Source organism: Pomacea canaliculata, linkage group LG4 (genome assembly GCF_003073045.1).
Source record: "Pomacea canaliculata isolate SZHN2017 linkage group LG4, ASM307304v1, whole genome shotgun sequence".
In the NCBI taxonomy this organism is placed as follows: Eukaryota; Metazoa; Mollusca; class Gastropoda; order Architaenioglossa; family Ampullariidae; genus Pomacea; species Pomacea canaliculata.
The window spans coordinates 22,133,166-22,158,916 of record NC_037593.1 but is presented as its reverse complement, the minus strand read 5'-3'; the positions used below and the strand labels follow the sequence as shown (position 1 = coordinate 22,158,916).

Sequence of the window (25,751 nt, the reverse complement as noted above, 5' to 3'; positions counted from 1 at the left end):
GGGCCGGACTAATATAGTTAACTCAGTTTTACCCAATACTGTATATAGTACATATACTGGCGGGCGGGCCCACGGGCGGGCCGGTCAGAGACAGGAGGCGGGCCTGATGCGGCCCGCGGGCCGCCCCTTGCCCAGGTCTGCACTAGAGGCATACGGCTGTGCCATATTTCAATATAATTTAAAAATGATGCATATGCATTATAATGGCGGATTTCTGAAGCAGAGAGAATTCTCAGCACCAGACCCCGGCTTTGTGCTTGACCTATAAAGTTACACGACAGTGGCGCGTGTCCCCTGAAGCGCTTTTCCAATCGATGACGTCGAGGCGAGCGGTGCTGCGCTATGTGCGTTCGTCAGGCCAAACAGACGATGGCTGAAGGGACCACAAAGACTGTAGAGAAAAAATGAGAGAGCCAAACTGAAGCAGTCAGATGCTGAACTACAAAATGTGTGGCTTAAAAGAATAAAATGACTAGAATCTGGGACAATGAGTCGTAAACAAGTACTGAACGCACAAGCTTCCGGTTCCTGACATGAGGTAAGGGACTATTTCTTTTCCCATCCATAAGCGTGTGTGGAGGCAGCAGTCAAAATTGGCAGTCGCTTGCTACCTGCGAAGATTCTTAATCCTCAGCTTCTTGTTTCCTCGGCTTCGTACAAACAGCTGGTGTAAATGACTGGTGATGTCGCGTAGCAGAAATGACAGTTGCAGCACCTGGTTGCTATCGACACCTCTCAGAAACGAAACAGGAATCGATGTTGTAGAAAAGCACCTCTTCATAGCCTGTCATTGTCGATAATGTCTCAGGCAAATGTTTCCTATTATGTCACGAAGATTAATCTATTAATCGCAAACAAACTCTAATGATTTAAAGTATCATTCAGTTTTCTCTGTTGAAATACCATGTTAGGTAGTCTGAAATCAGAGGCACAAAAAGTGTCTTTTTTTCTCTAAAGAAAAAAATTATCTTGGTCTACTTTAGGAAGAGTCATGATTTCCAAAATGAATTTTAATTACGGTATTGCTGGGATATCGAAAAAAAAAGTACTAAGGTTTTTTTCCCTGCTGACGATGTTTCCTGTATCGTGTATGCAGCTTGTGGCAGCTACTGAATATGACATCGTACTCATTAATTCATTGTAAAAAATATGCGGAGGAAAGATTTATCAGAAATCGAGTGTCTTGTTGACTGAAAATGTCACTATAAAACACCCGAGCATTAAAACTGCGTGCAGCACACCAACTCCACCTTGACAGGATTGTGCCAGTCACGCCGGTTGACATGTCTTCAAGTATTCCCCAGCCCTCCGTGACAGAAGGTATGTTTTATATTAAAATGTATATTCTCTACATAACAATTCCATTCATTTCCTGTGATCATATCCTTGTCACCGCCGTTCTCTTTCTTTCTTTCTCTCTCGCGAATACACACACTCACACACAGAGAAATAAAACACTTGTAGAAAGCAGTGTCAAAATGATTACCATGTGTAACGGTCTTGTTGTGGGCTTTGTCGCGCAATGGATAATTTCTAAATACACACATTCGCCCACAGCTCATTGCAACACAATCACTCAATAAATATCTCAATATGAATTAAAGAATGTAATGGCAAAGGATTATATCTATATATATATAGGAATGGTTCATAAGTATGTCCAAACGTAATCTTAAAAAACTTAGCTCTCTCGCTGTCTCTCCTCGTTCACACAGGTAGTAATCCCGCGTTCACAATGGCTATAAAGTAATCACAGTTCACCGTTAACAATCCATTGTTCACAAGTCACTTTTTCACGTTTACCAATAATCCAAGTGTAACTCGTGCTGGTGTACACTGTAGACACTATGCATTCGCTAAGTCCCGCGGACACTTTCCCACGTCTCTTCAAGATGGATCATCCGACAGCCGGCTTGCCACCGGGAGAAGTGAAGTTTCTCTCGCTGTTCGAGACTGGGTCGCCTCTCCCTTCCTGCGGGGCGTATCTGGTCATCCTTGACCTTGAACATGTAAAAAGGGCGGAAGCTGGTAATAGAGACCTTAGAGAGGGGCGATACCCGGCCTTGAGCCGGACAAAAAGGGGTGCGACTGCTTATCTCCCCTGGCAATCGCGGCTGCTTACGAAAGACTAGCGTGTGCTTTCGGTGCCACCGACTGGACACCGGTGCTGAATGAGGTAGCTAGACGGGTGTCGTGACAGTCGGAGGTCTTATGTGGTGCCAGCTTGACCAATTCACGGTTGATTAACTCTAATCAAAACATTGTTAAAAGTAGAAATTACGTTTTCTACACCATGGTGAGCAGCGAGTAAAACTGAGTGCTCGAGATGATCTCCGCATGAAAGAATATGTAAAATCCTATTCCAGTCAGTTTCCCAGTTTCTCTCAGTCTTTTTTTCTACGAGTCTAACTTTTCCAAACTGTTTTATTCATTACTTTCTGCGATACTGATCGGACAGATGAACGGCCATTGCTAGAAATTCCCAATGACCCTAAAAGAAGGTGACAAACTAGACTAGAAAGAAGAAAAGCATTAAAACTAGTAATTGAAAACTGGATTCAATTATTCTGATGACAAATTATGGACATTTTCATTTGGTAACATGTACGGTAAAACATGGAAATCTTCCACAATAAAGAGCTATAGGCTGTAATGGACTGAAAGTGGGCTCTGCGCGCAATGGATAACTTTTGCATGCATGCATTCATCTAGCATTCACCCACACATTCAATAAAAATCTTAATGACAGTTAAAAGAATGTAATTAAACAATGCATGAATATATATATGCCATACATTAGGTTACTACATAAATCATGAAACGTATCTCTAGGGTGTCTCTTGGATTTACTATTCTCCTGGTGATAATTCCACAGTGCATAAGTTCACCTAAGTTCACAAGTTAGAGCTCACAAATTCCAATGTTCAGCTGATCACTAAAGATAACAACTCACTGTTAATTCCAACGTTCACAAGTTCACAAAAGTTCACAATTCACTGTTACTTCCAATGTTCAGCATTCCCTACTTCCAGAGGCGGCGTGAGGAATACGCGGGGCCTGGGGCCGACCATCTGCGCGGGGCCGGGGTGCTGATTTTTTTATTTTTTTTCCTAAACGTCTCACTGAAGGGAAAAACTTCGGAAGCCTTCGGAAGCGTGACGTCAGCAACTTTCACTTTACCGTGCTAAGCAAGCTCTTCGCTTCACAAAAAATCACCTCCTCTGGCTGAGCGAGTGGGTGTATGTTCGTGCCGGCTGTGATCACTAGGGGCGATACGCGGCAGACTCGGCTTTTGAAGATCTGTTGAATAGTGGCCTTGTAAGCACGGAATCCGCCCTGATCCTCAGCTAGAATCTCCTCTGTCACCCGTGTGAGGAGCTTTTGGATCTTCAGCATAGCTTTACTTTGGGGACTAATATGTTGTTGTTGTTGTTGTTGTTGTTGTTGTTGTTGTTGTTGTTGTTGTTGTTGTTGTTGTTGTGTTGTTGTGTGTTACAGATGGATTTGGTCATCTTTCATGATTCGGATCCGTAAAGGAGGGTGCTGATCACAGTTGACTGGAAGATTCTCAACTTGATCTTCTTAATGATGTTTGTTGCCTTCCATGTGCTCCTGAGTGAGGTAAAGGCCTGGCTGGCTTTCGCCAGTCGGGCTCGAATCTCCACCTCCGCATCCCCGGTGTTTGACATTTTGGACCCAAGATAGGTGAAACTGTCAACTTCCTCAATCTCTTCTCCATTTAGTTTGATGCTGTCTTGGACTCTGTCGTTCACTCTCATACTTTTCGTTTTCCTTGCACTGACCTTCAAGCCAAGGTTTCCAACTGTTTCTGAGAAGGCATTTGTGGTGTTGTTTTTTTTTTTTTTTTTTTTTCCCTGCATGTAGACTGGTGGCGATGCGACAACAGGGCAATGTCATCAGCAAAGTCCAAGTCTTCCAGCGGGACTAACAAGGTTGATCGTTTAATAGTTCAGAAATTGTCTCACGTAGATTTTCTTAGGCAGCGTTACGACCAGTGACTGCGTTCATTTTTGTCGCCACTGCTTGGTTTCCCAGATCTTCCAGCACAGTGTGGTAAGAGCTTTCACTATCTCTTCCCCGCCACATTTTATAAACTCTTCTGGGACATTGTCCACCGCCCACGGCTTTCCTCCCTTCAGGGTCTGACTGCCCTGTTCGACCTCTGCAAGGAGGAATTGTAGATACTCTGGGTCGGCGTACATTTCCTGGATATCCTGGAAGATTTCCGGGTCTGTCTTCAGCGGGTGGTTATAGAGCTCGCTGCAGTACTTCGTCCATAGTCTAGTCGAGTGTTGCTATCCGAGAGCAGGCGGCCTTCGCTGTCTTCGATAGAGGACGATTTCTGTTGACTGTCAATTGTAAGGGTCTTGAGCAGGCAGAAGGCCTTCCGGTTGTCGCCACAAGCCACACCGTCATCGATTTCACTGCATCTCTCTTCGATCAGGTTGCCCTGACTGCCTTCATGCCTTTCCGAACCTCGGGATTGACCGTCCTGTAGGCAGCCGCTAACCTCAGGGTTATTCAGCCTTTCACTCTTCAATAATCGACGGCGGTCGCATAGGTCGAAAACTTCCTTTGTGACCTAGGGCTTTTTCTTCGATGAGGTTCAGGGAGGCAAACTTGCGCCCCAAAGAGATTGGTACACGCAAAACCCACGCGTATATCATAGTGCCTCGTGTTTCTAACGTGGACATGCTTAGGAAGATACATCAGGCAGGTTTAATTAAACATAAAATATATATCATTGGACAGTACCTAGACCTGTGGATTTTTTTAAAAGTATGTGACCATGTAGAACATCACTGAGAAACTGTACAGCTGATCGGTCAGTACTGTTGAAGAAGGGATATACTGTGATTGCCTTCAGGATGAGGTTTGGTTACAATTTTCATGTAATAATCCATCCATCCAAAAAGTGTCCCAGTCTCACAAAGTCACTATCAATGTTCAAATGAAACCGTAGACGTGATTCTTGACTACTTCTGTCTTCTTATCTAGCTGAAAGCGCTACGTCTTGTCAACGTTCGTTTTACTACGTTGTGCAATTTTTTTAATCACCTTTTATTTTGCAACGTGCCATCTCTTTTTACCGCTTCGAAATCCTTAATTTTTTTCACCAACAAATTGTCACGTTATGGTCGTGAACATAATCTTGGATTATAATATTTGACCCATTCATATTCATCACAATGTGCGTCGGCTCACTCCAAGGCTGTGTTTTATTCCCTCTTCTTTACTCCAAACAGCAGACAGGTTCATTGGTCGGTCCAATCTCGAATTCTTGATGTTGAAATCATTTGTTTCAATGAAATTAGCTGATAGTGTTTCATTTAATGAATAAAAAAATGCTTTCATTCAATTTTAGTGTCTTTGATGTATTTAGGCACGAAACAGGGATTACCCATACAGTCCTTTCTATTGTTTTATACGGTATAAAAGGTGACTCGCAATCGGTCAGTCAGACAGCGAGATTGCTAGATGAACCTCCGTTACGCTGCAACAAGACCCCCTCCCGGGACAAAGGACAAAAAGACTGAGACGCGAGAGCCAACAGAGCGTGTTTAAGACGTAGTCATTAGCTGATTAGAGGTACCGTACATGCGCCATGCTGTGAGAAGGCTACGAGAGATACCGGGCTGCGACTGTAGAGAGCAGCACCCTGCGATATTCCCACCAAACTGGGGTTTCACATTTACGTCGAAACAGCCTCAGGGCAGTCTCACATACTCATCAACCACTGGCCTGGCCCCTTGCTAACTCTTTTTGAAGCTTTATTTCATTTAATCTGATCCCGTAACTGAGACTGGATGTACCAGTCGTTGTGGAGTCCTGACGTAGCGCACTAGAGCATGAGAAGGCCCTATAGGGAACAGCAGGTCAAATCCTTCACGTTAGTCACCCAGCTTTTCGGTCGACCACCCTCGACGAATCCTTGAAGAATCGTCTTCGGCAAGGTGTCAAGTCGAAGGGCGTGACCGAACCACTTCAGTTTCTGCTTCTTGGCAGAAGTCAGCAGAGAGTCCTGGTACCAGACAGGTGACTAGGCTGCCTACAAAGTCGTTCCCTGTAGGACCGCGGTTCTTAAGCGGTGATACGCGTACCCTTAGGGGTACGGCAAGGGTTATGCAGGGGTACCTGACATAAATAAGCACACGACATTTTACACGCGATGGGTTCCCGCAGACATACTTTCTTCCTTAGGTGGTACGGTCGCTAAAAAGGTTGATAATCTCTGCTGTAGGAGATCCGGAGGAGACTACTGAAGCATTTTATTTCCAACGTTTGGATTGGTGACATGACAATGGTGAAAGAGAAAAGAGAAGACAAGTGGTATATCATAAAGAAAATTGAAGAACATTATGCAATGATTGGTGAACTCGGAAGTTTCTATCTGTGTCATTTAATGCTGAAACGAAGCATATGTTTCACTATTGCAGATAGATAGCATTCACAGTGCAATTGAAGAAAGGGGAAATACAGACAAGATCATGGCAGTTGGAGCTGACAGCACAGCTCTGAACACTGGGCACCGTGGGGGAGAGGGGCAATACATCTGTCAGAGCTTCACACTGGTCGCCCTTTGTAGTGGTTCCTTTAATTTTTAGACTTGAACTTCACATCTTCTATTCCGTCAGTTCTGAAAAACACTCATTGGTACAACTGAAGGACCCATACTGTGGAAAGAACCAACTGGAAACGCATTGGCTCATTGTGCATCATCGACACTTTCTGCAGCACTTGACTCATGATCCTCTTCCAGAAATCGACGTCAGCCAACTTAGTAATGACCAAGCCTACCTTTACATAATGATCAGGGCCGAGAGCCAGCCCGGGCCCCAGGACAGACGACCTCTCCGGCCTCCGGGCCCCTTGTACTTGTAATCGTAAATTATTTTCCCAGTATATAATGTATGTTTACAATTCTACAGACTTGAAACTCAACTTCTGCATGTGTAATGCTTGGGTGTTCTGTCCTTAGACCTTTCTTTAAAAGAAAAGGAGAAGAAAAAAAAATCCACTGACCAAGGCCGGGCCCCCTTGACAGCCGCGGGCCCGGGTACACCAGACCCCCCTGTCCCCCCCTCTCGTCAGGCCTGATAATGATCACAGCTGTTAGAAGTGGAAGCATCAGTGAGTATTTACTGCAGGAAAATCCTGGGTCCATGTCGATGGCCAGATGCCTCACAACTGCTAGTAGGATATATGGGCTGTATGTGGCAATAGTGCAACCTACTATAACCAACTGTACTCCATGGCACACTTCATTGTCGGCTTGCTATGGACCTACATGGTGTAGCATCAAGTGTCCCCCAAGATGCACTGACGGACCTAACCACTTGCTTTGATAAATTAAGCAACAGAGTTTATTTTTTCATTGTGCTAAAGGGGCAACTAGACTGTAAAACAGATGTATCAAAGAATAACTCCATGGTTAGGACTTGCATTCTCTCTCTCTCTCATTATTTTCATTTCTTAATCCTCCCCAACTCAGCATTGATGATGATGATCGTCTTTTCAGTTTCGTATTTTTTATCATCACAAGTCTAGCTCTCATTTCCTTTGTCTCCAGCTCTTTTCATCTCCTTTTTATCATTTATTTCCTCAAGTAGTTTTCATCATCATCCACCTTTAGAAGTTACTATAATTATCATGATAATCTCTGGTGGGGGGTGAGCGATGATCATGGTCGAGGTAGGACGCGTCTGTACCTCGGTGTAAAAGAATGCAGTTATTTACCTAAACAAAATCTTCTTATGGCCTGTGTTGGTGGATCAGCACATCTGGGATACAAGTCTGTAGATTGTGTCTAAGAAAATCCCATGGATAAAAAATTTTTTTCAGTGAAATTATTGTAAAAAAGTAGAAACTGGGGCAAGCCAGTGAAATTGGCGGCGAATTGTGATCACCTAAGTAGAGGGCTGATGAGCAGTGTGGGGTTTCCTACGCCTGTGCTTTAAAATATTTGTTTGTACGAAAGACTAATGGGTCCAAAAAAGATAAACGATGATAAAAAAAGAAAACAGGTAACCAGCACTAGCGAAAGTATTGTGAACACGTCTGCTCAGAAAACTGGAGAATTGGAAGGAAGAGAGAGAAGACAACGAGAGAGGGCAAACAGTGTCAGTCAAACATGTCGATCTCAGTCGAGTGACCGACAAACCCTCCTGACCCAAGTTTTCCCCGCTGCCAACATTACAAACAGAGAAATAGCAGACCGACTGGGGAAGTTACAAAGAGTTACAGAAGTTTTGTGCAAGCAAGTGGAGGACGGACATCGCTCACTGAAAGAACATATAGACAGCAAAATTGAGTTCCTATCGAGCACTATCTTCGATCTAAGGAAAGAAAATGATGATTTAAAAAAAAATAATAGAAGATCTTCAAATGCAAATGTTAGAAATGAAAGAAGAAATCACTGGGCTAACCTCACTGACAAAAGAGCAGCAAGAAGAAATAATCTAGAACAGGGATGCACAACCTACGGCCCTCGGGCCATATCCGGCCCGCGAAACTTCTGCCCACAGTGCAGGAAATCGGCATGTTAGTAATAAAAGAAGACCTTAAAAAAACGAAAAAACAGGAAGAAGAAGTATTTATCCCCACGTAGGGGCGTCTCTCAATCTTTTTTTCGATGGACGAACATTTCGCGTCAGTACTCTGACTTGGTGTCTCTACGATGCAGCCGGACATTCAGAAGTTGGTTTCGGGAAAACAACTTCAAATATCCCACTAATTAGTACATAATTAATGGTAAGTACAACTTGTTTCTAATAAAAAATGGTATCTGCTCTATTTTTTTTTCCTTTTTGTATTTTTGCGGCGAAGTGGCCCGCGACACGGCTGTCCGAAATGGATATGGCCAGCAGGCCGAAAAAGGTTGGGCATCACTGATCTAGAACAATACTCGCGAAGAGACTCTGTGAGGATACATGGCCTCCCGGATAATGGCAGGGAGGAAACAAGTTGGGATTGTGAGCAAAAATTCCTTAAAGTTGTCAATATTACTCTTGGTCTGCCAGACATCAACACTCACAATATCTCAGCGCTGCATAGAGTGGGGAGACTCCAGCAAGGCAAACCGAGACCGGTGATAGTTAAATTTATCTCCAGAAAAGACAAGGAACAAGTCATCAAAGCGCGCTGCCGATTGAAGGGATCAGGAATCGTTATATCTGAGGACCTTACACATTTAAATATTCAAAGACTTAATCGTCTCAAACAACAAGAAGGAGTGGTAGACGCATGGTCGGCAGCAGGAGGTAGGCTGTTTGCAAAACTTCGAGATTCCAGTGTGGTAGAAATAAAAAGTGGAGACACGAGTCCCATAGACAGGAAGCTAACTGAGTTACACAACGAACAAAGAAGTCAACACCAAAGGAGGAGCGAGGGCAACCCGCAACGCTTTCCTCAGGATACCCATCAGAGGCAGCATGTTCACCGGCCGCAAATTCATCAGCAGCCGAACCATACAGAAAGAGCCCAGCGGGGACTGTCAACACCTCCCTCTCAGCTCTCAAGATCCAGCCATATTCTACCCCAACTACACCTACATCAGCCGCGGAAGCAGTTTCGCCCCAACCAGATCAACAAACCGTGAATGAAGTGACTGAGGTGTGCAGGGGATGAGCAATTGTGTATATAAAGGATATTACTTGTGCAAAAAACAATTCTATTTCTCAACACCAGCTTACTGGTAAGTGCATCAACATTAATGTGCACACCCTTATTTGAGATACGCCTTCAGATTTCCTCTGATTTCCTTTCCTTGCTTCCAATGATATATGGTTAAAATGTGGCTATTCTTTGTGAAATATTCTACTGGGGAAGGTATGCACACACCCAGACACATATAACGATTAATTGTTAAAATTTGTCCAACCAATGTTGTAGACATGATTTGTAAAAATGCATGTACTTAAACCTGAAGCTATTTGTATTAGATTCTTCCAATATTTAGAAATTTCCACCACCAGTGCCAGCAAACATGATCACCGCCTATGGCAATTAACGGTGACTATGATAAGATATGCCAACCCAATAATAAGGAACTGTCTGTTTATTGTGCTTGTTTGTTTATTTTTTGTTCATATTTTTTGCTATGTTTTTTGTGCTTTTTGTCTGATTTCTTGTCAAGCTGGTTTTTTGTCGTGCCTGGGCTTGCCCCACATATGTCTTTATGGGTATGCTTTTTTATTATAAGTTTACTCACTAATATTCATATTTCATCCTTGTTGTATTATATGCTGTCACTTTTGGTAAATATATTTAGCCACTGCTGTATACTGTATTATTTTACACCTTCTAATCATAATATGAATTTTAGAGCAGGTTTGCAGAAACAGTTAGTAGAGGCAGAACAAAAAGCACAAAAAGGGAGCTTATATTGGTTTAAGTACCTATTAGTTTTAGCTGCTGCTAATTGTACCTTTCTATTCACTCCAATATGAGTACAGACTTACAACTCACTTTTGCATCAATGAATTGTCAGGGACTAGGGGAAATGCGAAAAAGGAGAGATGTGTTTCATTATTTACGGAATAAGTCTTATTCAATCTACCTGTTACAGGACACACATTTCGAACATAAACAGGAAAAAATGATTGCCGCAGAATGGGGTCACTCCTGCATATTCGCATCATATACTTCTTCCTCCAGGGGGGTAGCAATTCTATTTAATAACTTTGAATTTTCAATTTAAAAAGTTTATAAAGATAATGGAGGAAATTATGTGATGGCAGTGATAAAAACATTAGAGAAAGAGTTTTTAATTGGTAGTGTTTATGGGCCAAATAAAGACGACCCAAAATTCTACTCTCAGTTAGAAGAATATATTAAACAGATAGGAGTAGAAAATATTGTTATTGGAGGAGATTGGAACATTGTTTTGAACTTTCAACTTGACTGTCATAATTACAAACATAACAATAATATTAAAGGGCAAGAACAAGTTGATAAGATGATGACAAACATGGATTTAGTAGACATATAGCGTGAACTAAACCCAGAAGCACTAAGATATACTTGGCGTAGGAAAAGACCATTCCAACAGAGTAGATTAGATTTTTTCCTTATGTCAGATTCGCTCTCAAATCTGGTCATGGATGCAAATATTATTCCGGGCTACCGTACGGATCATTCACTGATTATACTTTGTCATTAGCTACACAACAAGAGGAAAGAAGATTTAATCTATGGAAGCTAAACTCTTCACATCTGAAGGACAAAGACTATCTAACCCAAATAAACACTGTCATTAAAGAAGTGACAGAAGAGTACTCAGTGTTCCCATATGACAGGGAGAATTTAGCAAATATTCACCCAATGGAAATACAGTTTGGTGTGTCTGATCAAACATTTCTAGATACTATGCTAATGAAAATTAGAATGAAAACAATGACCTACTCTAGCAAGAAAAAGAAAAAAAATAATGATAAAGAAAAAATATTAGAAAAAGAAATTACACGGTTAGAAATTAAAGATAAGTTAAAATAAGAAGAAGCCCTTGAACTTGAAAAGAATAAAAGTGAACTCATTAGTTTAAGAGAAAAAAGAATGGAGGGTGTACTGATTCGCTCCAGGGCAAAGTGGATAGCAGAAGGAGAGAAAGTAAGTAATTATTTCTGTTCACTGGAAAAACGTAATTATGTAAGTAAGCAAATTCGGAAATTACAGAAGCAAAATGGGGAAAGTATTAGAAAAACTGAAGAAATAAGAGCAGAAGTGCGAGAATTCTTTTCCAACCTGTACTCAGAGAGAGCTGTTCAGGACTTTAGCTTTACTAATATCCAAGAAGATATACCAAAACTTACACAACTTGAACTCAATCTGTTGGATGGAAATATCACTTTAGAAGAAGCGAGCCAGGCAGTTAAAAATATGGGTAATGGGAAAAGCCCAGGGAGTGATGGATTCACTGTGGAATTTTTTAAGGTCTTTTGGAAACAACTTGGACCTTTCATTGTTAGATCTCTAAATGAAGGTTTTAGTAAGGGTGAATTATCCTCTACACAAAAAGAAGGTGTAATCATATGCATTCACAAAGTAGATAAACCTAGAGACCAAATTAAAAACTGGAGACCAATTACTTTACTAAATGTGGTATATAAGATTGGCTCAACATGCATTGCAAACAGAATGAAAAAAGTTTTATCATCCCTAATTCATGAAGACCAATCTGGTTTTGTCCGCGGGAGATACTTAGGGGATAATGTTAGGCTGATATACAATTTGATTGAACATTTGGATAAAAACAAAGAACCTGGTTTGTTGGTATGTCTTGATTTTGAAAAAGCGTTCGATAGTATCAGCTGGAGCTTCATGCTGAAAGTTTTGAATTTTTTTGGTTTTAGTTCACAGTTTTCTAAGTGGATAAGCACTTTCTACACAAATATCAAGTCTAGTGTGTCAGTTAATGGCACATTGTCTGAATGGTTCTATGTTAGAAGAGGATGCCGTCAGGGGGACCCAATTTCGCCTTATATATTCATCTTATGTGTAGAAATTCTACCTATTATGATTAGAAAAAATACATACATAAAAGGTATAAAAATCCAAAATAGCGAAACAAAAATTGTACAATATGCAGATGACACAGAATTGACTTTAGAGGGTGATAGTCTTTTGAAGAATCAATGAATACATTAAAATTGTTCGAAAAAATATCTGGTTTAGTTCTGAACACTGAAAAATCAAGTGCAATATGGCTGGGAAGCAAAGCAAATTCATCAGCTAAGTATTTACCCCATTTACAGATGCAGTGGAACCCAGGAGAGTTCAAAATTCTTGGTATTTGGTTTACTAATAATTTAAAAGCATGTATAAAGTTAAATTATGATAGTAAGCTAGCCGAAATTAGAACATTGTACAAGATTTGGCTGAAAAGACAGTTAACTCCATTAGGAAGAGTAGCAATACTCAAGTCCTTAATCTTGTCAAAGTTAACACACTTGTGGTTATTGCTGCCAAACTCCCCAGATCATATTGTTAACAACATTCAAAAATCTATATTTCAGTTTGTGTGTGGTGGAAAAAAGGATAAAACTAGCAGAAAAAGTGTCTATTAAAAAAGTATATAATGGGGGGATTGACATACCTGATGTTAGAACTTATATGAATGCCTTAAAAACTATCATGGTTGCGGAACATAAAGAAAACCAGTCATAGTTGGAAAATGATTATTATGTCCTCACATAAAATGTTAAATTACCTAGACAAACTTGGCTCAGCAGTTGGCTCTTTTGTAACTGTAGTTTCTGGACGGATGTTTTAAAAGCGTACGAGATATTTGGAGAAAGTGTTGTGTGTAAACATATTGAAGAGATTATATCAGAGCCTATTTTTTGTAACAATAAAATTAAGATTGGGAATAAACCATTTCTGTATAGAAGTTGGGTAGACAAAGGGATATATTTAATTAAACACTTGCTGGATGAAAGAGGAAATTTTCTATCCTGTCATGATGTTAAAAGGATATATGATGTAAACATTAATTTTGTCTCTCTAAATGGTTGCATAGATGCCATAAAGGAATATATGCATCAAGACAGACAGAATGCAACTGATCCATCACCGCTTGCCTATGATACAAATAAAACCCTTGGTGGAATTCAATCTATACAGAAAGTTGCAAGACTGTATTATGATAACATGGTAACTAATACACATGTGCCTAACTGTTGGGATACAAGACTAAATAGAAATGTAGATTGGCACATTATCTTCAGGAAAGTAGCCAAGATTAAAGATATTAAATTAAAATGGCTCCAAATCAGAGTCTTGATTAGAATACTGGGGACAAAAATAGCTTTATTTAATATGGGTCTAGAAATGGATGATTTTTGTAACTATTGTAGATGTGAAAAAGAAAACATTCAACATATTTTTTGGAAATGTAAATGTGTTCAAGATTTCTGGCAAAACTTTCAAAATTATGTGTCAAACAAATGTGGGATTATGACAAGGATGATATTAAGTGAACACCTGGTTTTATTTGGATGCAGTAATAACTTTAAGACAGATGATGTACTGGATTTAATCTTACTACTTGCTAAATTATACATATACTCTTGCAGATTCAAAAAAACCACACCTGTTGCAACCATTCATTCAGATACTGCAATATAGATATAAAATTGAAATTTTTAATGCACGCCTGGAAATGAAAGAAGAAAAAGTTGTACAACTTTGGCTACCTTATATGCAACTTGTTGACCAAAACTTAAGCAGTGACTAGACTTTCATTCATGTTGACATACACTACCTTATATGTCTTTTATATTGTTATATATGGTATAGTGCAATGGAGTGAATGGCTTAAACATAGAATATGCCATATGATTAATAGGTAAATGAAGAATAAATGTTTATTTATTCCAAAAATAAATAAATAAAATAATGTGCAAATAATAATGAGAAAAATAAATGTTTATATTTGTTAAAAAGAAGGCTAGTTGTTAGATACTAGATAGTATATTGAAAGTACTTTAAATCAGAGTCCTGCACAAAATGTTGGGGACAAAAATGTCTGGCACTATTTAATGTTTGTGATATTGTTATGTATGTTCGTTATAATTCAAGGAATATGATTTGGATGATTTTATCATGTAATGTAATGTGTTAATGGAAAATAAAAGTTTAATAATTAAAAAAAAATGATAATCTCTGGTTTCAAATGTCGTCTAAATCATTTTGAAATAATTTCATTAATCTGATAGACTGTGTTTAAATACCGTTCCCAATTGTTCGAAATTTTACAGCCAACAATAGATATTGGCAAGATAGCTTTATTCTCTAAGTGAGTGTGAGTGATTGCTAGTGTTTAGATTAGGCATGCAAGAGTAGGCCACATTAATCTGTTTTGCAATGTGTGTTTAAATTTTGAACTTATAATGCTATACCCAATTGACATAAAACCTCTTTTCCACCACTCAAATCGCTCCAATCACCTAGAAGTCTGAAACTTAAGATTACATCAATGAAATGATTTTATTAACAGATACCACATGGCACTTCTAGTCATTCAGAAATAACAGATTCTTCACGATATTTAGTATAATACCTCTCTTTTTCTTTTCTCCAGCCATTCACGCCTCCAGATAAGAAACTAGTCACTACTTCCTCATTACTGTCTAAATATTAAATTGCTGAAAAGCCTGCTAATACAACTCTTTTATTCTCACCATCAACTTTCTGTTTGACGCTCACATTAGCTACTGCAGCCTGACTTTTCACTATCTACAAACCTTGCTCTTTGTATTATACTTCTGCTCATTGATGTGTCAAATTTAGCGTAGAATAAAGTGCAATAATTTGAGCATTTTAAACAAAATCATGCGGGACTGTTTTTGTACATTACAACAAAGTTTGGCTCCCCTCCCGCCGTATTTTTTATAGCTTAATTTGTGTAGTCCTATCTTACTGCTTACTTTTTCATGTCGTCATCCTTAACTTCATTTCAAGTATTTGCTCCATGATCCTAGCTTTCTTAGTATGTTATAACCTCAATTTAGGAAATCATTGCATAAATTTGTTTTGTACAGACACGGATATAGGAGCAAGCGAAGCCGGGATCGAAATGGGAGTGGCCACAGCTCGTCCCATTCCCAAAGCTAATTGCCTTGCAAGTCATGGGCGTTTCCTGAGTGGACTGGTGACTGCAATGGTGACTGGACTGACATGGGTGGGTTTGACGCAGATCATCAAAGAGGCTGAACTGCAGCACTTACTAAAATCACCAGCTGGCCTGACCTATTTTTGCTCTGGGTGGCTCATGCTGGCCTTCCCACCCTATCTCCTGATGAATGTGCTTGTTAAGCACAAGAACATGAAGGAGGTTCTCAGGTATGTGCAGTTATCTTGTCTAAGGTGTTATTTAAATATTTACTGGAGGATGTTGCAACAGTTCGCCTTTTGGAACATAGCTGAAAAAGAGGTCTTGATCCATTTAGAAAACAAAGTTGAGAATTCTGATGTGCATTTCGCGAACGAAACTGAGATTTTTCCCTTAGATTTGAAGAATTTTTATCTTATCATGAAATTTCTTTATGTGAAACAGTTTTAAATAAAGCAGATTGCGTTCACTTTAGTCTTTAAGGAAGAGAAGTGATGTGTCATCTCTTACATATATTATAGTTGATGCTTTTCTGTGCTTGACGTGCATGTTCATGTGAAGGGAGAGCATTGCGGTCTACGCAGGAATACAAGGACAGGAAGCACGTCACTGGCCGCATGTGTGGAAGACGGCTCTTCTGCTCTTTACTTGGGCTCTGGCACTGTACACCTATTTTGAGGTGACTGCTAACTGATTTCGCGCTCTACGTTCACATACATTAATAACAGTTTTCATGTCAAACACCTTTCAGATTGCTGTCAGTAAATTGGGTTCTTTCATATCTTGGAAGAGTAATTACAACATTTCTTCAAACCGAAGTAAGCTTGATTAACAACATTAAATGTGAATCAGATTAAAAGTAATGTAAAAATATTTCATAAATAGGCATTTTTGACTGTGTCAAATGTTTGCCACCAGTTCGAGCGAGTAACTAAATAAATGAATGAAAATATAAACGTTGTTATTTAGACTTTTTCCTGCGCATCTGGATAATATTAGGTCTAAAGGTTATTAAACTACAATTCTAGAACAAACTGGAGATGATGTTGTCACTTGTTCTATAGAACAGTTGACAAATAAAATCAGGTGAATATTTTTTGTCCAAAGTCCAGATTCGATATGTTTTTAACTATCAATGTTTTTGCTATCTATATTTTGTGTATAAGCTTTTGCAGAAAAATATTTGGACATCAGTCTGATTTCAAGTAGTGCTTGTCGTCTGCACTATTATTAAATCATTTCGATTAGCTCTGTCAATAGATGTTGGCAAAATATCTCTATTGTCTAAACCGCAAAGTATGTGTTTTTCATCTGTAATCAACGCCTAGCTCGATAGCTAGAATTTGATGCTACGTCACTCGAGCGTTGTGCCACCAGCTCTTATGATTGCTTTTTAGACCCTTGCTAATACTTGCCTTAGCTGATACTTTCTATCCCTGCAAGGAATCCAGGAGGGCAGCTTAGTATTCTGATAGTCTGGTCCACAACCAACCAACTTCATCCTACTGCCAAGGCGTTCCAGATTCAGCATTCACCAAAATGAGGTTATATCCGGATGTTTCCCTTGCCAGCTACCATATATCCTTATCTTAACGAGCCCTAAGAAGCTAAAGGAAAAACTCATCCAATTTTCTAATTTGCTTTGACTCAGAAACCAGAAAGACCTAACGTTTTCTGAAATCTTCAAGGCCAAAGCTGGAGTTAAATTTGTCTCCCTGAATATGGTACATGTCGCATATCGCCCCTAGTGTCGCCGGATGCACGCTTGCAACCACTCACAGCCACCCACTCGCTCAGCCAGAAGCGGGACACCATGTACCTATCGAACCTCTAATGAACGTAGAAAAAAGACGAAATGAAGGGTACAAAAAATAACTTTAATCACACGTAATTTTTTTATGCGAAAATTCATATACGCATACACCCATACGCAAGAAAACACAGATACCCCACGCCCAAGCAAAAGATAACGTTCGTAGGGAGAAAAAAAAATTAAACAAACATCCGAACACACTGCGGCACAATACTGTTAGGGCGCTAAGAGTTCTTACATTTGAAGTCTTAGATGTAGAAGCGTTAGATGTAGTTCGCACTTTGTTATTATTTTCGTCTCTTTCACTTTATGTGGCCTTGCGCGTTGCTCTCGTCCAGGACTAGCATTGATGAACGTCAGTTTAATCATCGACGTTAAAGTTAACGACCGTTGGTTAGGAAACTAACCGTTAAATCCTAACCGACATTAAAACTAGCGGCACATTCATGGGCAAGAAAGCATGCTGGGTTACTAAACCGACGGTCTTTTTTTGGACACTCAGGGTATCCCGTCACTGCGCATGCGTTAACGGGGCGAGTACGTAGAAACCAATATGGCCTCGAACCAAGCTACAAAAATACGAAAGGCAAATTGTTCTTACAATAATGTGATGATGCTGGAGAACATTCTAAAAATAGAAAAATAAGAATGTAGAACCTATGTTCAGATTTGTGTTGTCGCTGGGAGCCGCAACACGTACTAGCGATGAAGTACGGGGTAATTTTTTCAATTTGAAACGGGAACATCGAGCGCGAGCATCAGCGCGAACAAAACATGACCACTAACCACTACGCCAATGTCCATTCGGCGCACACAGGGACCCTCTATTCATCCTCAGTCCAATCTGCATCGTTGATCACACGATGACGAAGGCATGGATAGATGAAACGAACGGGGTGGATGAATGTAGAAAAGTCATGACTCCGCACAGGATTGTAAAAGAGCGAAGAAGAAGAGGACGAAAAAGCTGAAGATATAGAACAGCAATGACGATAAGAACGAGAATAACATCGAAGACAAGAACAAAGTCTACGGACAAGGTCAAGATCAGAAGCAAGCCTGTGAAGAAAACAAAAGGGGTATCAATCACTAGGTGGCTTCAACATGAAAAGTCCCCTCCCCCCCTCCAAGTCCCACCTATAGTTATATATATATGAAAGATTAAATACAATCCAATGATTTCTTCCTTCCAGTACTCAAAAACAAAAAGGGTGCGCGTCACAAGCGCTTAGCTGGGTTAACTAAGAAGACAGGAGTGTAAATACTCTTCATTTTTAACCACACCCCCATCCCCATTCACTAGATTACCAGTAATCAACATAGATACATGTGTTTTCTATCAGTCCGAAACCCCTAAAACTTTTCATATTTCAGCCTGAAAAATTAATGATTTTGTAAAATTTGAAGATTCATTCTCACATAAGAGACCTTGCAAGTTTGTAGGGAAAAAATTAGGACAGCAGCATAAAACGGTTTTTTTTTTTAAACTATGTTTCAGTTGTACTTAGTAAATTAGTATTTGAAATGCAGTACTTGAAATATGGTGTCTTCATGCAAAATCACCAAACGCAATACTTTTGTTTCAAATTTGGATAAAGGTTTTTTCCTGTTTTTCCAAATTTGTTTCAGTCGCTTGAGTAGAGAGTTGATGCTAATAACTTCTCGGACAAAGCCCTTGTGGGCTTCTAAGATTTCACTATGCTACATATGTGAGCTTCAAAGATGGTCCAAAATAAATAGCTGTGACGCAAATCACGAACTTCAAACAGCAATATCTCCAAAACTAATAGATAGAGACTCAGTTTTGTTTGTTTTTTTTCTTGTAAGTTCATGTAAACCAAAAATACTCATTTAACAAAAATTTAATTTTGTGTGCAGGTACCTTCTACTAATGATTTCTAGACTAGTGGTCTATTAAAGTAGGTAGATTACGGTAACATCACTTCTGCATAGGATTTTTATTATTTCATGTGTTGGATGTCTGTTTTAAAAGTTAACACAAAGCTCTATAGATAATAAATACACATCAAGATTTCTGAATTTCAGGCACTGTGGCGAATTGAAGCAGCGGATGTGACGTCACTTTACGCCACTAATCACAGCTTCGTATACATGCTGTCTTGGATTGTGCTTTTTGACAAATTTGTTGCCATTCGAGTAAGAAGGAAAAAAACTTTAATTTTGGATTTGATTGATTATCTGATTGGCTGGGTGGCTTGGTGGATGCCTGGCTAATTGACAAATAGATTTTAAGACTCAATCTAAAGAAGTACATGTATATCTAAAGCCAGTTCCTGTAGATAACCATTCGCGAGGAATTAACGTAGCCAGTAGGTCTCTGCCTCGTCATTAAGCAGGAGCGAAGGAATATTTGCACAAGTCTTTAAGTAATCTATTATGAGTTATAGCTCTTGCACATATATTTCACTAAATTCTATAGTGTGTTTAAACTTGAATAACGTAAGTTTAAAGTGTCATCTTAATAAACCATTTCTCCATTCTTGATATAACGATTTGTAATTTTAGAGACGTTTGTATTAAAATTATAACCGAGAACATGTAGGGACGAAATTTTAAAAAAGACGGAAATATGGACAGACACATATTGTTTTTTCAAGCCATTTTCAAAAAAGTATAGGAGTCAAAGTTGTTGTCTCCACTATTTGTCTGAAGGCCGTTCCTCCTTAACGCATCACGTTTAGAAAGTTAATTTTGGATGTTGATTATCGTGATCATGTTAAATAATCTTTCTTTCAGATACTGGCCATGATATTTTCAATTACTGGCATAGTTCTGTTTGCTTACGTGGACGGCTTCACTGGCAATACAATGTGGGGCGTTATTATTGCTGTGACATCATCGTCCATGACAGCAGTACACAAAGTGTGGACATAGTTGATGTATCATGCTCTAAATTAGTTTTGTGTGCATTGAGATTGTAAACTCCTCTTTTATTTGTAGACTCTTTCGTCTCTCTTTTAAACGAAGACATACATTTTCATCTAGTGTAAACCTACTTAATTATTCGTTCTTTTTCTTTCAACTTTCCTTCCCTTCTTTTTATCATTACTGTCTTTTTTTCTGGATTTACTGCATCTTGTTTTCTTTACTCATTTTGAGTGTGTGCAAAGGAAATGGTAAATTGGGTTTAAAGAATGTGTATTTTAAGTCGCCGGTAGATTTCTCTTTTTTGTGCCTTTACTCCTGTGTGCAAGTCTCTATTTTTAGTTTGTGACGAAGATATTATTAAACCTACTGTTTTTGACAGTGCAAACGAGCTTGCTCTCGGTGGGGGAATGCGCTATAAAATGCTTTTATTATTATTATTACTTACGTTTTGAATCATGTCCGATAAAAATTTCAGGCCCCTGTTCATTTGCTAGGATAGTGTTACAACCAGTAACATTGCTGTAAATATAGGTACTGCTTATTTCGATGTGGAGATCGTTATGAAGGTAGCTGTCAGGCTAATGATCTCCATGACATTGTTTCTTCGTTATGTTTCGCTTTGGATCTTCGTGTTTACACGTGGTTCTGCTGTGTTGCAACTGGATTGTATATTTGAAGTGCGAACTGATTGGATCTATTGGCTTCACTGTCTTCGGCAACATTCCAGAGTTGAAGTAGAAATGCAAGTGATAATCACATTTTTGCTGTTTAATATGCTAACATCTCTTAATATTCTCGAGATTTTTCAATATTCTCCTGGTGTTACTAACCCTTACTTTCTGGAGTCGTCACCATTAAATCTGCGGTGATCGCATTTTTCTTTGTCTTTGCGATTGTTTTGTGGATCCTGTTCAGCGCAATCAACTTGCCTTTTGGCTGAGATATTGCGCTATACAAATTAACTTATTTTTGTTATTATTACTAACAGAATAATATCATTGGAAAAGGCTGAATGAACCTCTTTCGGCGTGAATTGCGTTGTACTGGTAGTAGAATTTATATCAATCCTCTTACACAAACAAAGCCAATGTCCAGCACGCACCTCGGAGTTTTTTGTTGTTTTTTTTTTTTTTAATTTGCAAAGATAGGATTCTTACTGGCACTAGCCGGCTGGCAAAGCTGCTGTTGCAGTAATGCAGCATGTCGATACCCTTCGTAACAAATGGATCCGTCGCAAGACTCCAGCCAGACGCATGTTTGGTCCACTGTGTCGACCTACGTTAAACATGAGAACCAGTTTGGTTTCTTTCGTGAAAAAGTACCCAGCAAATGAGGACCTTCATGAAGCTGCCCGATGCTGTGTTTTAGAACTCTTACAGGTAACAAATTTCATTTGCAACCGGAAATTTTTATCGGACGTAATTTAAAACGTCAGTATCTATCATTTAAGTTTTCAGTTTTGGAGTAAAATCACGGTAAAATCAGTCATACATTATAAAACAAAAGAGAAAGATATACAGATATTGAAGAAAGGTTATATTCTATATTTGTTTGCTCAGGTCCTCTACAGTAAATTTGTGGGCGACGCAAGCGTGGGGCAAGCAACACTATTTTTGTCGTGTCTAGGTATAACAATTTTAATTACCTCTATATTTTGGTACTTCTGCTTCATATACTTTATTCGTATGTTTATATGCACGTTTTTGAGTCTAATACCCTTAGCGATATCAATTAAAATAGATATTAGAGACTTAAATTGCTATATTTTGTCCCTTCAGCAAATGTAATTACATGCAAGCGTTAGTACCATATGTAGATAAAAACGTCTGTTTTGTGTAAATTTGCGTCTGCGAATATTCGTTAACAAACACACACACACATATGTACAGTTATACATTCAGAAAAAAAACGCCTTTTCAGATTTTTGTTTAGTGTGTGTGTGCTGTGTAAGAGAGGGAACAGGAAGAAGCAGTGAAACAAACTCAAAGACCTTTCCCCGAAAGCACAGTCCTTTTGTCCGGGTTTTTTTTTCCGCTATTTAACTAATGATGCCGTCTATGTGAAACTTCTCTGTGGTGTTCCCCAGGAGTCCTGTGCTTGGCGTTTTTGTGGCCAATATTGCTGGCGATGTATCTAACTGGTGCGGAAGTGGTGGACTGGGAGAGGGCTCCGTGGCATCAGGCTGTAGCAGCCTCGTTACTCCTGCTAGGTAAGCATACTTTGATCTTATCAGTGTCTGTTAGTCAGAAATCAAGAAATAACCAATACAGCATCTATTTTTAAAGTAATCTAGTTAATATAATTAAGATAATATAAATAATGGTTTGATTGCAGAGCTGTAAAACGGGTAACAGTGAAAAAACTAGTCACAAAGATGGCTAACAATTTAATAACTGAATCAGATTAAATTAGATGACCTTTTTTTTTGTGTGTGATACAGTGTATCAAGTGTTGTCTGTGTGTGTGGTGCACATCACATGGAAGGAGTTTATTGGCATTGGAGTTGCACTTTCAATTCCAGTTTGCGCACGTGAGTATCTGGGACGCTACAAGAGTATGGAAATGTTATATAATGATATTGATATTTATAATGATATTGATATTTAACTAACGTTACTGACATAGTCGACAAAAATCGTGCGCAGAGCTTGTAAAGCATGCCTAACTTTAGCACGATTCGTTTGTACTCTTGGACAGCGCATTTCTCTCAGTCGACCCAGCTGTCGGAAATGGGAACCTGACTGCCTAGAGAGCTAGGGAAAGTAAGAGCGAAAGAGAGGAGTTGGGCATACCCCTTACAAAAGAGCGGCCCCAAGATACGTGTTGTCGCTAATACCTCACGACCCAACGACCGAAACATATTATTGGACGACATTTACCTTCCTAAACAATCTAATTTGAAAGTTCTCTTATTTCATTTCATAGTTCTTTCTCTTTTGCTGAAGTCTCAGACTTCGAGGTACTAGCTTTTGTCGAAGTCTAAGACTTTTAAACGTCCCGCTTCACAATTAAGCCCTGTAACCCTTTTTGATCTCTGTTTTGGAAAACATGATCGAAGTGAAGTAGTGCATGCATTTCTATTTTATCAATATCTTTTTATACATTTCAGTGGTAGATGGTTTGTGGAAAAGCAAGAAGTTGTCCGGAATGAAATTGGCTGCTTTCGCTTTGATTGGAGTGGGCCTCCTTCTTATCTTACTACCGGAGAACTGGACGGACTTGGTGGTAAAACCGTTCAAAGCCCGGAAAAAGCATGCGAGGAGACAGTCCAATGCTAACTCAGCTAACCACACGCTGCGAAGCCGGCTTAATAGAACTACGTATATGTGACATGTTAAAACGGGATTATCCAGTTGTGTGTGTGTGGCAGATTCTCCAAAGTGTTGAAGTAAGACTACCGTAAGTTTCGGACTATAACGAGCGACTTTTCCCCCAGCTTTAAACCCTGCGGCTTAAAGGCAGAACTTCTTCGGGCGATATGAAGAATTCGCCCCCCCCCCCCCCCCCAATGTGAGGGTAGGTAGGAATAAAAGCGGTGATGACAAACTAGCGGTCAGACGTCTCCAGCTACTACCCTACCTTCTCGCCCGAGAGATCCATTTTAGAAAACCACCCACAAGAAGCTCCACCTTTAAACAGCGATGCGGCCTGTTTTCAGATTTTTCTGAATTTTTCGGATTCCGATTAATTTTTCCATGTTGAAGTGTTAACTGTGTGAACCACACACCCTCACCATGCCAAAAAAACGAGACGAAATGCTTACGATGAAGCTTTTATGTTGTATATCTTTGTGGCCTATAAACCAGTGAGGCTTATTTGTTAAACAATAAAGATTTTTTTAAAATTTATTGGGTGCGGATTATAAACAGGTGTGCTCAATAGACAGAAATTTACGTGTATTTAATACAAAGACAGGTCTCTAGAACAGACGCTCCAGATTGTGATACTATAACAATGAACGGTATCACTGTGAAGACAGAGCTGTTACAGGGACTACACAAAAGAAATAATCAAATTAACGGATATAAAAATATCAACTTTATGTTTATAACCTGGCAAGATGAGCTATATTTAGATGGACCGAGTTTGTTAGTCTTTTTCTGTAATGTCTATACACTACATACTTTTATGATTACAATTTGTATTGTATATGTAAAACTAAGTACCATATTTATGATAGAGAGTTGGGTCTTAGGGCATCGATTATATATTTTAGAGTTATTACACAGCCTTTATGATAAAAAAAATTATACGATATTTTCAGAAATTCTTTAAAACTCAATTCCCCTAAACACGCACATTCAAAATTTATATTAAAAATATAATATATATTAAAATATTATATTAAATAAAATGTTTGTATTTTACTTTGAGTATCCAATATATTAATATTGTACTTTACACAAAAGTATTTTTGCTATCAGCTATCATTATGCTTTATCAGCATTGCGCATTGCGATCAAACCATATCATTTCAGGAAACATTTTTGTTCATCGTACTAAATAACCTTCATTACATTTTTTTTTAAGAAAACCTCTTTCGTAAAGACAATGAAAACACAGATTAGTAGCTTTGAATATTTTCTGGAGAAGTGTGTTTAACAAAATGGGTATTAACGAGCAGGAGATGAAGCCTAATAAAATGTTTACTTTTAAAAATAATGCCCTTAAAGACAAACCTGAACAGTTCGCGTTTTTTTCAGATATCGGTAGATAAAGGCGATATAAAACTAACCTGTAAATTTCAGTCTCTGAATCCCATCCGTTACACGATTTGCACATGCGACCAACGAGCCCCGATAATGGTGTATAACGTCACGCTACTGCATCATTCACAAGGTTGCCAGCAGTCAGCACCAAACAGATACAGAGAGAGAATAAGTGACAGTTCGGATTATTCGGACGCTGACAGATTGCCTTTCTCGTGGTTCTGAAAAATGCAGACTTTCAACGTCCGAATAACCCGAGCTGTCTCTCTGATTGGTGTTGATTGTCGGCAATGTTGTGAATGGTGTACCAACGTGATTAGTGTTTATCGCAGGTAGCGGATAATTAACAAATGGACTTTGGAGGCTGCAATTTACAGATTAGGTTTATATCGCCTATATTTACCGATATCTGCCAGAAACAAAAACCATTAAGGTTGGTCTTTAAACAATTTTATCAATTCTAATGTTGTCATGTTTAAGAAATAATTCTTGGAGTAGCTTCATTTTTGCTGTACTTCCGAGCTGTCCATGAGTAAAATACATTTTGTTATGGTAGTAAAAATTTTGCAGAGCTAATGCTGGAAATACTTCAACCCTTCAAAAGAACTGTGGCACAATACACTTTCATTAATAGCATGAGTAGCAGCAAGCCACCCAAACTCCAAATATAAAGTAGACAACTAGATGTATTAAAAAAAAAAGAAGAAAA

At 39.1% G+C, this 25,751-nt stretch overlaps 1 protein-coding gene across 4 annotated transcripts; it reads left to right on the top strand.

Annotated features, from left to right (window-relative positions):
- The first annotated feature begins 300 nt into the window (after nucleotides 1–300).
- LOC112561373 (putative thiamine transporter SLC35F3) lies at nucleotides 301–25,428 on the top strand. 4 transcript variants are annotated; one of them, XM_025233826.1, is made up of 10 exons: nucleotides 302–538; nucleotides 1,237–1,320; nucleotides 15,561–15,861; nucleotides 16,193–16,310; nucleotides 19,491–19,601; nucleotides 20,202–20,327; nucleotides 21,893–21,959; nucleotides 22,420–22,542; nucleotides 22,774–22,863; nucleotides 23,443–25,428. In XM_025233826.1, exons 2-10 carry the CDS (start codon nucleotides 1,284–1,286, stop codon nucleotides 23,661–23,663), a joined length of 1,194 nt encoding a protein of 397 aa, XP_025089611.1. In that variant the 5' UTR covers nucleotides 302–538; nucleotides 1,237–1,283; the 3' UTR covers nucleotides 23,664–25,428. The 4 variants fall into 4 exon arrangements, with proteins under 4 accessions (XP_025089614.1, XP_025089611.1, XP_025089613.1 ...); XM_025233829.1 differs by lacking the exon at nucleotides 20,202–20,327 and having other exon boundaries at nucleotides 301–538; XM_025233828.1 differs by lacking the exons at nucleotides 302–538; nucleotides 1,237–1,320 and adding an exon at nucleotides 8,714–8,772.
- The last annotated feature ends 323 nt before the right edge of the window (nucleotides 25,429–25,751 follow it).